Source organism: Kogia breviceps, chromosome X (assembly GCF_026419965.1).
Source record: "Kogia breviceps isolate mKogBre1 chromosome X, mKogBre1 haplotype 1, whole genome shotgun sequence".
Classification (NCBI taxonomy): domain Eukaryota; kingdom Metazoa; phylum Chordata; class Mammalia; order Artiodactyla; family Physeteridae; genus Kogia; species Kogia breviceps.
In genome coordinates this window covers 79,451,981-79,466,852 of record NC_081330.1, presented here as the reverse complement: position 1 = coordinate 79,466,852, position 14,872 = coordinate 79,451,981, and the positions used below count along the sequence as shown (strand labels likewise).

Below are 14,872 nucleotides of genomic sequence, written 5' to 3'. Positions count from 1 at the left end.
TTTACATTCCTGCATCAGTCACTGAATTCCTAGTCCCTGATTTCTAGTTCAGAGTTATTTCACCTACTCCTGTGATCAAGCCATCCCAAAATGGAGAAAAGCTTAAAAAAGTGATCATGGAGAAAAGGTAGAAAAAAAAAATCGACTCTGGAACCAGACAAATCTGTGTTCAAATCCTGAGACTTCTCTTACTAGCTGTCTGTTTAACTCTGTACAAGTTATTTAACTTCTCTGAGCTTCAGTTTACATTTTTGGAAAATGGCAATAAGAATACTTAGCTTGAAAGGTTGTTTTGAAAATCAAATACAATCATCTATATAAAGCATCTTACATAGAGACTTGACACAGAGTAGGCACTGAATACATGGAAATTATTATAAAAATAGGGTAAATTATTATGCGGTGGTGTGCCTGGTTTTCTCACTTGTAGGGTGGAGTGAATAAGAGTAAAGAAGAGCTACCCAGAAGGGGAAAGGACATTACATCTTTTCTGTTACCTGGCACGTGTAGGCAATGAGTCAGCATTTACTCCAATGAACAAATGTTTATTTAAAAGGATTTGTACAGACATAACGCTCTTACTTTCAAAGAGCAGAGGAACCTTTTATATATTATGAACACACAGACACTGTGGCAACTTAAAACTACAGCTAAGAAAGGAAGGATACTATCCCCCCTCCCCAGCCAGGAGCTAACACTTTTTCAGTCAGCCAGCCCCGATCCCTGTCCCTTAAGTTTGAGAGTGACTTGACTAGAGATGTGGCTTTGGAGGAGGGAAGAGCTGTAGGGCTTGGGGAGCCTGGTGACTTTTCTTTTGAGAGGGAAATCCACCTGCACAATCCACAGGAAAAGGGGTGGCCAAAAGCTGACCTGAGCTGAGGCTGCCTTAGAGAAGAGAGACTGGAGTAGAAGTCCCACTTACCTGCATGTGTACAGTGATTGGCATTCACTTGAATCTCAACCCACTACTCTGACCTCTAAGATATACCATTTGAGTAAGTGCCAGAGTAATAGTTTTGAACAAAAGGCAACACAAATGTCAGCCTGGGGCCTCTCCAGCCTAAGGCAGCCCCGATAGCAGAGCCCTCAGACCAATGACTTAGGCAATGAGTTAGGCAGGACTTGTGGAGTGGGTCTGGCTCCCTGATTTCACTGTGGGGAACATCTGCTACTGATTTTCAAAAGCTAGGGTTTATTATGGGAGAAAAGCCCACAGATTTTAGGATCCCCAGACACATAGCCTGGTACCTGAGAACTTTAGTATATCTGGGAAACTGCCAGGTGGTGGGGTGGTGAGCTCAGTAATAACAGCCAGGCCTCCCAAATGAATATGGAAAGGAGAGCTTCTCCAAGCTACCTCCGGGCCTTGAGGACGAGATGAGGTTGGGGCTGGGGGAGATAAATGCACCAAGCCTATTGAAAAGTCCAGCAAGAAGACTGTTGTTCCTTCAGAGCCTAAGGCAAAAGTACAGGGAGGGGGCACACTGGAGCCTTCACCTGAAACAAGATATGGGCCTCCCCAGGCCCTCAGGCCTTAGGCCCCAGGCCTCAGGCACAGGAGACAGAGAATCACATCTGGGACTTCCACCCTTCCCTTAGCTCCAAACAAGGGCAGGGGTTGAAATGTGGGTGAGAGAGAAGGGATCTTCAGACACAACTGTCATTAGCACCTGAACCACATCTCTTCCTAAACCAGAAACTCCAAGAGCAAAAAGAAATAAGAGCAAAGTGAGAGAGGGGTTGTGCTTCCATCACATTAAATAGGAGACTTTGTAGAGGTGGGGAAGGGTTGTTTCACATGGAGACATCAATCACTCTGGCCAAGGGGAGGGGTTATGAGCAGCAGAGCTCTAAGTGTTCTCCCTCTTTTCATTCATCCTGCTTCCGTTTCGGCTTTTTGGGGTTCCTGGACCGACTCTTGGCTTTGCACAGAGGGCATATAGGTGCATTCCGGTGAATTTGTTGGTGACATGACAAGCAGGCCTGGTGGGGGGCACAAGACAAAGCAAGTTAGTGGTCAGCTTCTTCTAGGCCACGGCTCATCTTTCCCAGGGGCCCCCACAAGCAATTGCGATTTCCCAACAGGAAGGAGAAAGACACAAGTGGTGAGTCCCAAGTAGCGAGATCTGTGCTGGATGTAAGGGATGCAAAGGATATAAGGGAGTGAGAGTCAAAGAGGGGTATTGAGGAAAAATATCCAAAATTCGGCAATAAGGCAAAATGTGAATTGCATATTCATTAAGCATTATACTGGAGCATGGTCTAACAGGCTCACTCAAGGATTATTTAATTCTCTAGGACAGGTATCAATAAACTTTTTTCTGTAAAGGCCAAGATAATAAATATTTTGGACTTTCTTTTCAGGTCATATGATTTCAGTTGCAACTACTCAGCTCTAACTGCCTTACATAAAAGAAGCTATAGACAATACATAAACAAGCAGGCATGTGTGGGGGCCAATAAAACTTTATTTATAAAAATGGGGAGCAGGTCACACTTGGCCTATGGGTTCTGGTTTGCTGACCCTTGCTCTAGGAGAATGTCTCTTTGTTTGACTATTTACTACTTATTTTAAAAATTGAAGTACATTTGATTTAAAATGTTGTGTTAGCTTCTGGTATAAAGCAAAATGATATAGATAGATAGATAGATATTCTTTTCTGTTATGGTTTATTACAGGATATTGAATATAGTTCCCTGTGCTATACAGTAGGACCTTGTTGTTTATCTATTTTATACACAGTAGTCTGTATCTACTAATCCCAAAAGCCTAATTTACCCCTGTCCCACCCCCTTTCCCCTTTGGTAACCATAAGTTTGTTTTCTATGTCTGTGAGTCTGTTTCTGTTTTGTAAATAAGTTCATTTGTATCATATTTTATATCTCATGTATAAATGATATCATATGGTATTTGTCTTTCTCGGTCTGACTTACTTCACTTAATATGATAATCTCTAGTTCCACCCATGTTGCTGCAAATGGCATTATTTCATTCTTTTTTATGGCTGAGTAGTATTCCAGTGTATATATGTACCACATCATCTTTATCCGTTCATCTACCAATGGACATTTAGGTTGCTTCCATGTCTTGGCTACTGTAAATAGTACTGCTATGAACATTGGGGTACATGACTCTTTTTGAATTAGAGTTTTCCCTGGATATATGCCTAGGAGTGGGATTGCAGGATCATCTGGTAACTCAAATTTTAGTCTTTTAAGGAACTTCCATACTGTTCTCCATAATGGCTGCACCAATTTACGTTCCTGCCAACAGTGTAGGAGGGTTCCCTTTCCTCCACACCCTATCCAGCATTTGTTATTTGTAGAATTTTTAATGATGGCCATTCTGACCGGTGTGAGGTGATACCTCATTGTAGTTTTGATTTGCATTTCTCCAACAATTAGTGATGCTGAGCATCTGTTCATGTGCCTATTGGCCATCGGTATGTCTTCTTTGGAGAAATGTCTATTGAGGTCCTCTGCCCATTCTTTGATGGGATTGTTTGTTTTTGTGTTATTGAGTTGTATAAGCTGTGTTTATATGTTGGGAATTAAGTCCTTGTTGGTCGCATCATTTGCAAATATTTCCTCCCATTCCATAGGTTGGCTTTTCATTTTTGTTTATGGTTTCCTTTGCTGTGCAAAAGCTTATAAGTTTGAATAGGTCCCATTTGCTTACTTTTGCTTTTATTTCTATTGCCTTGGGAGACTGACCTAAGAAAACACTGGTACAATTTATGTCAGAGAATGTTTTGCCTGTGTTCTCTTCTGGGAGTTGTATGGTATCATGTCTTATGTTTAAGTCTTTAAGCCATTTGGAGCTTACTTTTGGGTATGTTGTGAGGGAGTGTTCTAACTTCATTGATTTACATGTAGCTGTCCAGCATTCCCAATACCACTTGCTGAAGAGACTGTCTTGTCTCCATTGTATATTCTTGCCTCCTTTGTCAAAGATTAATTGAACGTAGATGAGTGGGTTTATTTCTGGGCTCTCTATTCTGTTCCACTGACTATAAATACTTTTCCATTAAATAATATACTATTTGACTATTTACTATTGATCAGGGCCCAGATGCTGTGACTTAATGTCGATAAGGCACAAATGGTTTTTGCCCAGTAGAGATGCAAATAATTTTTGTTCCAAAGAAAAGGTAATCACAAAGATTACAGTTTTATTTTCCTGTAGGACATTAACCAGTTCTGGATTTAACATTGCAAACTTATTTTGGCATTCCTTTCCTTTCCTGACTATATAATTATCTGTTCCTCTAATGCTTCTGGAACCAGCTTTGTAATGCTGCTGGCTCCCTCGTTAATGACACACGTTCACTATATATTTGTCTGAGTCACGTTTCTAACTTTCTGAAAATTATACTTTAGCAGAGCCTGCCAGTCTCCCTGCATTCTAACCTCTCTGGGAATATGAGGCAAAAAGACCAGTGGCTCTACTACAGCACACATACACACCACCCCTTCCTCTGTGTCCCAAGCGAAGGCTCTTTTAGGAAGACCCCAAATAAATAAGGCCAAAGCCCCAGACCCAACCTTCCATGGGGCTGCTTGAGGATACCTTGCTTCCTCCACAGTCCATACCCAGCTCACTCACCTTCATAGGTGGGGGCTGCTGCCTGAAGGTGGCTGTCTGCCGAGTGTCCTGCTTCCTAGCCACTTGGAGTTGTTGGGCGGCAGCGGCTGCGGCGGCCAAGGATTCAGGGATCGGGGGCTCCTGAGGCTCCGTCTGCCACTCTGCTTTCTGCTTCTCAAAGTAACTTTGGAGATGAGAGACATTAGCTGGATCATTCTGAAAACAAGGAGAACCTTGCCCCTCTTAAGGACTCCATGCTACAGAACGAAGGGGGTTGGTCTGTGGCTCACTGTAGGAAGTTCCTGCACCCTCTCCAACACAAGGCTCTTCTCCCTGGGTACCAGGCCCACTGTGTGTGTTGGGAAGGGTACTCCTCCTGCTCCTTGGCTCTGACAGGCCCAGAAAAATAAAAATTCCCAAGGCTAGCCAAGTCCTCAAAGGGCATTTGTCTACCCTCCATCCCATGTTCCTTTGCAGTATTCCTATTAAGTGTCCTCAGGCCTCTGCTGGCATACCTCTAGGAATAAGAAGCTCACCACTTCCACAGGCAGCCTTCCCTACCTTAAGGAAGTATGTTCCCTTCTATTCCTTCTACTGAACTGAGTTCTGTGTCTCTGTAAAGTAAGCCTAGTTCTTAACTCTGGGTCTTAAGATAAAGTTCCAGGCTAGCCCCTGGAGGCCATGAAAGCTCACCCTTCTGTGTTTTCAAGGTTTCTGGAAACCCCTTCTAGACCTTGACTTGGGAAGTGACCTCTTAAGAGTCACAGATGCATACACACACAAAGAGTCATAGACATAGTCTTGTATTGTCAAAATTGCACAAGGAACTTTAAAAGCCATCTAGTAATTCTAGTCTAATCATCTAACAACCCAACACAGAGACTTACCCAAGGTCATGCAATGAGTCAGCCACTGACAGGCCTGGGGCTAGGACTGGGTACCATGACTTTCAGACCAGGCTTTATGTGTGTATATATACGTGTGTGTGTGTGTGTGTGCGTGCGTGCGTGCGTGTGCGTGTGCGTGTGCGTGTGTGTGGTGTACGTTGCAGGGACAGGAGGCAGGCAGCTTACTCCAAGGAGAGCTTCTCCTCCTCTTCACATAGGTCAGGGAGCCTCTGCAGGCCCAGAGTCATGCGCAGGGCATCCACATGTTCCTTCAGCGGCTTATACTCATCATGTAGCCGCCGGGTAGACTCTAGCAGCTTGTTTAGGTCATTCTCAGACTGTTTGATGGTGTTTTCCATCTGGAACACAGAGTGAGGTAAGCACAAAGACAAGACTCCAAGATTCTCAGCGAGGCTGTACAGCTGAGTGGATAATAGCACAAGCTCCAGAGCCAAACCAATCTATGATCAAGTCCTCAACCCACTATGTATTCTATGTGACTCTTGTCAAGCCTCAGTCTTTTCATCTGTATAATGGTGATAACAATCATACCTACCTCATATAATCTTGGTGAAGATTCAACGATTGAATTCATATAAGCGCTCAGTACAGGGGCTAACACAGAGTAAAGGCTCAATTAGTGGTAGTTATTATTCAAATATAGCATCTTAGAGCTGGAATGGCCCTTAGAACTCATGTAGTGTACCCCACCACCATTTTACAGATCAGAGAATTGAGACTCAGAGAGAAGAAGTAACTTCCTCAGAGAAATGCTTCCTAGGAGCAAAGTCTACATAAAGACTCAGGGCTTCTGCCTCCCAGGCCAGTGGCTTTTCTCCTAGATCAGTGGTTCCCAAAATGCAGTTACCAGACCAGCAGCATCAGCATCAACTGGGAACTCATTAGGAATGTAAATTCTCAGGTACCACCCCAGATATAAGCTAGCAGAAATTCTGGGGTGAAGTCCAACAATCCGTGTTTTAACAGGCCCTCTAGGTGACTCATGAGGCATGTTCAAATTGGAGGTCCATTGGCCCAGATTTTCAGCCCCTCTGTGACTAATACCTTGTTTATTTCTCTATCCTTAGTTAGCTGGCGGCAGAACTGCCAACTCCTCATGAGACTCTGTGATCTTGTGACACAGAAAATCCCAGGTAACTACTGTCCAAATTGCATTCATATTTCCTTTAAGACCCTAGGCCTGGCAATATCAGGAAGTATATACTGCCACAGAAATGAGTTTCCCAAGAATAGAAACTTAACTCCTTCAAACGTGATTTTAAAAAAAATCTCATTATCATAGGCTCTAAGGGTTGGATAGGGCCTTACAGGTCAGAACCTCCAACCTCCCTCCTGGTGAAGGAATCACCAATACTGCAGCCCAGACAGGTGATCATTCAGACTCTGCTTTAATAACTCTAAAAAGTGGGGGACTTATCACCACAGCAGGCAGTTCATTCCCCACATTCCAAGGGTCTCCAAAAGAGGGACTGTAATGAGGGAGCCCCAGTTGGGTAGGCTGGCAGAGATGGTTTGTTTGGCTTAGTTGGAAGCTTCGGAGCCCTAAATTTAAGTTAGATCCCCAAGGCATCTGCCTGCTCTGCTTTTCCCCAAGGCTAGCTCTCAACTCCTAGACTCCCACAATGAGAGCACATCAGTGCTGTATGAGACTTCAGAAGTGACTGAATCCCTCTCATGGTACAGAGAAGGAAAATGAGGCCCTGAGAGAAGAAGGAACTTGTCCAGTGATATACAGTCGATCAGTGACAGAGCCAGGGCTGGATCTCAGAACTCCTGGATTCTTCCATTTCACCATAGCCTGATGCCTACTTCCCCATGTTGGCCACAGCCACATCTCGAGGAGAGTCCACAGCACTCACTACTGCCTATTCCTCTTCAAAGGGCCCAGAAATAGGCTTCAGGCAGCCAGCCACATACCACATTGATATCAGCGTGGATCAGTCGGAGTTCCTCCACATGGGCCATCTTCTCCTGTAGCAGGAGGTCCATCTCTTGCTTGTATTCCTTCAGGTGCCTCTCCTCTGATTCAAGGGCCTCAAACTCAGCCTTCAAACGGGTCTTGATCTTTTCCATCTGCAGGGTCTTGTTCCTGCCATTCCCCCAAAGGAGGAAACAGACCAGCAGCAGACGGCAGGAAAAGGGAAATGGAGTACAGAGTTAGAGAAATGGAGTACAGAGTTAGGCCCTGAGCCAGAGCTATCTTGTTAAGCCATCTTTCTAAGCTTCCCTCTCTTCAGGCAGAGGCAGCCTGAAGCCATCCCCACAAAGGCAGGAGATTCTTTCTTCTAAGATAAAAGCTCAGTGGGTTTCGAATGGGGATGATTTTGTTCCTTGATGGAGCATTTGCAAACGTGGGGCAGGTTTTAGCTGTTAGATTGACTCAAGGGAGAGCACTACTGGCATTTAGTGGATATGGGCCAGAAATGTTAAACAGCCTCTCAATGCACAGAAAAGTCCCACATCACAAATACCTCCCACCCAAGATGCCAACCATGACCTCCTAAGAAACTCTAGAACAGCACTATCCAATAAATTTTCTACAATGATGGAAATTTTCTGTGTCTATGCTTTCTAATACAGTAGCCACTAGGCACATGAAGCTCCTGAGCATTCAAAATATGGCTAGTGCAACCGAGGAACTGAATTTTGAATTTTATTTAATTTTAATCAATTGATTAAAATGAAGTTTAAACAGCCACATGGGGATAATGGCTCTCATATTGGACCGCACAGCTCTATAGGGTCCCCTCATCAGTTCCAGAAGAGGCAGGAGATGGGAAGAACTGCAGCTCATTTCTTTTCCTAGAAAAAATAAAACCTATTTCTGGTTGTTAAATCCCAATTGCATACCCTCTGGCTCAGTAATCCCACACCTAGCAATTTATTCTAAGGAAATAAGTCAGGGAAGCAAAAAGTTAATACACAGGGATATGCTTTCTGGTCTATGGGCAAAATTGGAATATTTGGCAGCCACTAAAAGGAATCATTATGAAGACTTGTGACATGGAAAATGTTGAAGATTCTCCATGAAAAGGTATATACACTGATTGTATATTGTATATCGTGTATTTTGCAGTTTCAAAATACACATGCATGCGACTAAACAAAAGGAATTGGCAAGAGTACAGTTTCAAGGATCTTTGAGACCACTGAAGCCTGCCTAAGTGAAGGAGCCACAGCATTTTGGAAGGAAGCCCCTCTAGGGCACACACTGTTGCCCTCCCACTCACTCTCTACTCTCTGGTTCTCAGGTTCGGTCTAGCCATCATCCGTTACTCAGACTAGGCATCTCCTTTATTCTGCCTCAGTAGCTGGCTTTCTCCTCTGCTCCAGCCCATCCCATGGTTACCCTTGCTCCACACCCTGGCCTCTGGCCTCTGACCTCAGCCTGCCTCTGTGTTCATTCTCTCTTCTTTCTTCAGCATTGCCTGTAGCTCCTGCCTCAAGAGGTGGCCCTCAATGGCACAGAACCACAGAAAGAATTATGTTAGGTGGGTAGGATGACAGGCAAAATTTTTCTTTCAATATTCAAAAATTTCTTTTCAAGTTATTATATTGCTTTTACCTTAGAAAAGGTTAAAAGGATGGGTGTTATTATTCCATCTGTAAAGAAGGAAATTGGGAGTTCAGGGTGGTAAGTTGCAGTAAATGGGATGTTGGGATTTGAACCCAGGGCTCTCTAGCACCACCCACTACTCCACACTGCCTGACTGGGGTTACCCAGGCTAAGGGGCATAAACATATTGAGGGTTCTTGGTATGCCTGTTCAACTGCCTTGCAGAAGGATGATAGTGATTTGTACTGGTCAGTTAATCCACTACTTAGAGCCCCCTTCCATCTAGACTTCTATTATCTTCCTCTAGATTGCATACAGAGCAGTCTAAACTTCACCTAGCCCTACTCCAATTTACAGATGGGAAAACTGAGATTCAGAGTGATCTAGTGTCTCACCCTGATTCATACAGCCAGTTTGTGGCAGTGCTAGGCCTAGAACCCATTTCTGCAGGCAGAGCCATAATTTGAAAGGAACACGGGCTTTAGATTCAGACGTGGGTATAATTCCTGGTTCTGCCCCTGGCTAGCTATTTGCCCTTGGACAATAAGAATAACAACTATATTTATAGTTTAATTGTATTCATTGAGCACCGATTATGTACCAATTATAGATGGCTTAAAGATACATTCATTCAACAAATACTTATGGAACATTTATCATGTGCCAGCCACTGTACTAGGTGCTAGCGATAGAGCAGAGAACAGGACAGCCTGTGGACAGGAATCTTCATCTAATGAGGAAAATAGACCCTGAGCACATGTAAAACTAAGTGATAAGTAATATGGATGAAATGCAGAATGCAATGGAAGGACACACCAAAGGGTTCTAACATAGTCTGAGGGACACTGTAGTCAAGGGGGCTGTCACAGGAAGCTCGCCTGAGAAACTGAGAATGTGACATCTAAGCTAAGACCTGGAGAATGGGTCGGAGGTAGATGGTGGGTAGCAGGTAGACATAGAGGAGAGCAGTCCAGGCAGAGAGAATACTATTTGCAATGGCCCTAGAACAGAAAAGAATATGGCACATTAGAGGAACTGAAAAAAGGTCAGTGTGACTGGAACATCTACTGCAAGGTGTGTGTGCGTGTGTGTGTGTGTGCGTGCGTGCGTGTGCACGTGTGTGTGCGCGTGTGCGTGCGTGCGTGTGTGTGTGTGTGTGTGTGTGTGTGTGTGTGTGTGTGGTGGGGGCTGTCTGAGATGAAACTAGGGAAGTTGCCAGAACACAGCCTGGAGATTGAGATGAGGAGCGAGTACTTTTATCTTCAGGAGAAGTGGGAATCATTGTAGAACTTTAAGCAGCAGGAGAGTGACATAATCTGATTATCTCTTTTCACTTCTCTCAGCCCTGGTCTCCTCATCAGTGATACAGGAATAATAATAGCACTTACCTTACAGGTTCTTTGCTGAGGGCTAAATGAGCTAAGACACGTAAAGCCCCCAAGCAGAGTATGTGGCACGTGGTGGGCAGTCAACAAATGATAGTACCTATCCCTCCCCACACTGCCCAACTCTTCTGCTATGGTTATCTCCTTTACCACAGTGGTCTAAACTTTGTTATAAAGAGCCTACAATGGGTAGGATGTGTGTGTAATGTGTGTGTGTGTGTGTGTGCACATGCATGTGTGCACATGTACTAGCATGAGTAGCAAGGTATATTACCACTAATTAAGACTATAAAAATAATCATTAACATAAGTCACCTCATAATGTCAGTATGAATAATGGCATTTTATAGGGCTGGCCCAAGCCTTCCTAATTTGTAATCAATTCAGTTAAGACACTAGCGACCACTACTAAATGAAGTCAGGGGTGAGAGGTCTCTCTCACTGACACTTCATAGAAATAAACATAGTACATCTTTCCCTGCTTGGATGAGTGTCTTTTATCTAATCCTCCCTCCTCCACCCATGTCCAATTCTGTTTATAGGCAACCCCATGTTGTCGGGCAGGGGACACTGTAATCCCAGATTAAATCAAAATAAACCAAAGGTTTTCACCTGGTGGGGTCACAGTTAAAGTGCTGCCTGGAACTGGAAAATCAAAGGCACAAAGGCTTCCTCAAAAGCACCGTGGTATTTCCTCTCCTTTGGGAGGAGGGCTGTCACCAGCAAAATGGCAGCTTTATCCTTTGGGTATGAGAGCCAGGGTAGCCACAATCCAAGGTGTTTTGGAGCCTTTTTCTATTGTCCACTGTGGCAAGAAATGACAATGACTAGGGACCCTGACTAAGGGGCAGGAGGGCTAAGACTCCTCGTTATGAGAGGGAAGCAGAGTTATGAAGATGGAGTTCAGAAATAGCCTCTATTTACTGCTATTTCTAAAGTCAGTTTCTCGGGGGCTGGCAGGGAGCCCGGCCCATGCTTTAGTGGAGGGACAGCAGTGTCACTGCAGCCTTTGATGGTACCACTGTTACCTCTCAGCAGTGGTTTACCAAGGGACGGGCAGTGAGAGCAGTCTACCCCAGGTGCGGAAAATAAAGAGGTGCATTGTGTGCAGAGAATTAAAAATAATAATAATAGAACCAACTAAAGTTGGCCTGCTCTTTATTATCACCATGCACTGACAATTCTAAACAATGTCCACTGAAGGACATCTGGGCTGATTCCAGTTTTGGGCGATTATGAATAAAGCTGCTATGAATGTCCAACTACGAGTCTTAGTGTGACCGTATGTTTTCATTCCTCTAGCATAAATGACCAAGACTGCAATTGCTGGTTTGTATGGTAACTGCATGCTTAGTTTTTTGAGAAACTGCCAAACTGTTTCCCAGAGCGGCTGTACCATTTCACATGCCTGCCAACAATGTATGAGTGATCTAGTTCCTCTATGTGGCCAGCCATTTTGCTTGAACTGTTTTAAAAGGTATATGGTAATACCTCAAAGTGATCTTAATTTGCATTTCCCTAGTGACTAGTGATACTGAACATCTTCTCATGTACTTATTTCCCATCTGTATGTCCTTTTCCAAAATATGTCTGTGCATGTCTTTGGCCCATTGGACTGTTTGTTTTCTCAGGGTTGAGTTTTGAGAATTCTTTATGTGTCCTAGATATGAGTGCTTTGTCAGATATGAGGTTTGCAGATATTTTCTCCCATTTATTAGCTTGTCTTTTCATCCTCTTAACCAGGTCCTTAGCAGAACATTTAAAACTTTTTTGGGGATGAAGTCATATATATATATATATATATATTATGGATAATGCTCTGGTGTCATGTCTAAGAGTCTTCACTAAGCTCTAGGGTCTTCAAATTTTCTCCTATGTTATCTTCAGAAAGTTTTATAGTTACATTTATGTCTACAATCCACTCTGAGTGAACTTGGGTACAAAGTTTGAGGTTTAGGTTGAGATTCTTTTTTTTTTTTTTTTTTCGCTTATGGATATGCAATTGCTGCAGTACTGCTTGTTATAAAGACTGTCCTTCCTTTGCTGGATTACTTTTGCACCTCTGTCAAAAATCAGTTGGCCATACATGTGTGGGTCAATTTCTGGTTTCTCAATTTTGTTCCAATTACCTATGTGTCTGTCCCTTTGTCAGTATCATGCAATCTTAATCACTGTAGCTATATAATAAGTTTTGAAATCAGGAAGAGCAATTTCTCCCATTTATTTTTATATCTCAAAATTATTTTGGCCATTCTAGTTCTTTTGCCTTGCCATATACATTTTAGAATAATTTTGTCTATATCTACCAAAAATCTTTCTCGCATTTTGATGGGAATTTTATTAAATTTGTACATCAAGTAGGGAGGATTGACATCTTTACTATATTGACTCATCTTCCAAACCCTGGACACAGTGTCTCTCTCTATTTAGATCTCCTTTTATTTGTTTTATTAGCATTTTGTAGTTTTCAGCATAAAAGTCCTATACATTTTTTGTTAAATCTTTGTTACACTTAGGTATTTCATGTTTCTGAGTGCTTGTAAGTGGTTTCAGTAGTTTCCACATGCATATTGCTATTTTTTTTTAATGCTGATCTTACATTCTGCAATCTTGCTGACTCACGTATTAGATGTAGGAGTTGTCTGGTTTTTTGTTTTGTTTTTGACTTACCAGGATTTCCTACATAGACAAATCATGTTATCCGCAAACAAAACAGTTTTATTTCTTCCTTTCCATCTTGTACGCCTTTTATTTACTTTCTTGCCTAATTGTCCTGCCTAAAACCTCTAATGCTATATGGACTAGCAGTGCTGAGAGTGGACATCTTTGCCTTGTTCGTGATCTACATAGGACAGCATTCATTCTTTGACAAGTAAGTGTATTATTAGCTAGCTGAAGGGTATTTGTAGATGGACTTTATCAAGTTGAGAAAGTCCCCCCACCCCCATTCCTAGTTTTTTAAAGAGATTTTATCATAAATATGTTCTGAGTTTTGTCAAGGGCTTTATCTGTATTAATTGACATAATCATGTGATTTCTCTTCTTTAGCCTTTTGATATGATAAATAACATTGATTGATTTTTGAATAACAAACTAACCTTGCATTTCTGGAATAAACCCCTCTTCGTCATGGTGTCAATTTTTTAAAATATATTGCTGAATTCTATTTGCTAATACTTTGATAATGATTTTTGCATCTATAATCATGAAGGATATTAACGTATAATTTTCTTGTATTGTCTTTGCCTGAAATTGTTTCAGGGTATTAAGGGCTTCATAAAATAAATGGAGATGTGTTCTTTCCACTTCTGCTTTTTGGAGAGACTGTTAAGAAATGGGGTTAATTCTCTTTAACCATTTGGTAGAATTCTCCAGTGAAACCAAATGGGCATGGAGGTTCTAGTTTTGGGGGTTGTTACTTTACAAATTTAATTTTCTAAATAGTTTCAGGGTTATTCAAATTATCTATTTTATATCGGGTGAGTTGTGGTAGTGTTTTTTGAGAATCAGTCCATTTCATGTAACTTGTTTAATTTACACAAGTAGAATTGTTCATAGTATTCCTTTGCTATTCTTTTGAAGTCTGTGGGGTTGATAGTGACATTTTCTGTTTCATTCCTGATGTCTGTAATTTGTGTCTTCTCTCTTTTTTCTTTGTTAGTGTTGCTAGAGGTTTTCCAATTTTATATATTTTTTCAAATATTCAGCTTTTGGTTTCATTGATTTCTCTACTTTTCTTTCTGTTTTTAATCATCAATATCTGCTCTTATCTGTATTATTTCCTGTTTTCTGCTTGCCTCGGTTTTATTTTGCTCTTCTTTTCTAGTTTCTTGAGGTAGGAGCTTAGATTATTGATTAGAGGCATTTCCTCTGTTCTAAAGTAGGCATTGGTGCTACAAATTTCCCTCGCACCACTGCTTTTGCATCATCCCATTTTGATATGTTCAATTTTCATTTCGATATGTTTCATTTTCATTTTCCCTCAGTTCAATGTATTTTTATTTCCCTTGAGAATTCTTCTTTGAAACATGCATTATTTTAGAATTTTTTATAATTATTATCCTTTTTCCTGGTATTTTTTTCCTGACTTCTTGATTTCTAGTTTGACTTTATTAATGTCAGAGAACACACTGTATATCCTGTCTTTTAAATTTGTTAAGAATTTTTTTTTTTTTTTTTTTTTTTTTTGTATCCCAGAATATGGTCTATCTAGATTGGAATACATTCCATGGACACTTGAAAAATATGTGTATCCTGTTGTTGGGTGGAATGTTCTATAAATGTTAATTAGATGCTGTCATTGATGGTGTTGTGGAGCTCTGTACCCTTGCTGATTTTCTGTCTAGCTCTATCAAATGATACACATATGTTAAAGACCCCAGCTATAATTGTGGCTTTGTCTATTTCTTCCTTTGGTTCTGTCAGATTTGCCTCTCAT

The 14,872-nt window shown here is 41.9% G+C and overlaps 1 protein-coding gene across 2 annotated transcripts in view; it reads right to left on the bottom strand.

Annotated features, from left to right (window-relative positions):
* Positions 1-524: 524 nt before the first annotated feature.
* ZC4H2 (zinc finger C4H2-type containing) overlaps positions 525-14,872 on the bottom strand; it is a 35,249-nt gene continuing 20,901 nt past the window's right edge. The window contains exons 2-5 of one of the 2 annotated variants that reach the window (XM_059051012.2): positions 7,411-7,582; positions 5,659-5,831; positions 4,607-4,769; positions 525-1,983 (exon numbers count right to left, since the gene is read on the bottom strand). In XM_059051012.2, the coding sequence (XP_058906995.1) occupies positions 1,870-1,983; positions 4,607-4,769; positions 5,659-5,831; positions 7,411-7,582 (622 nt within the window). In that variant the 3' untranslated portion in view covers positions 525-1,869. The remainder of the gene's footprint in view (positions 1,984-4,606; positions 4,770-5,658; positions 5,832-7,410; positions 7,583-14,872) is intronic. The other variant, XM_067024166.1, reaches the window with a different exon arrangement.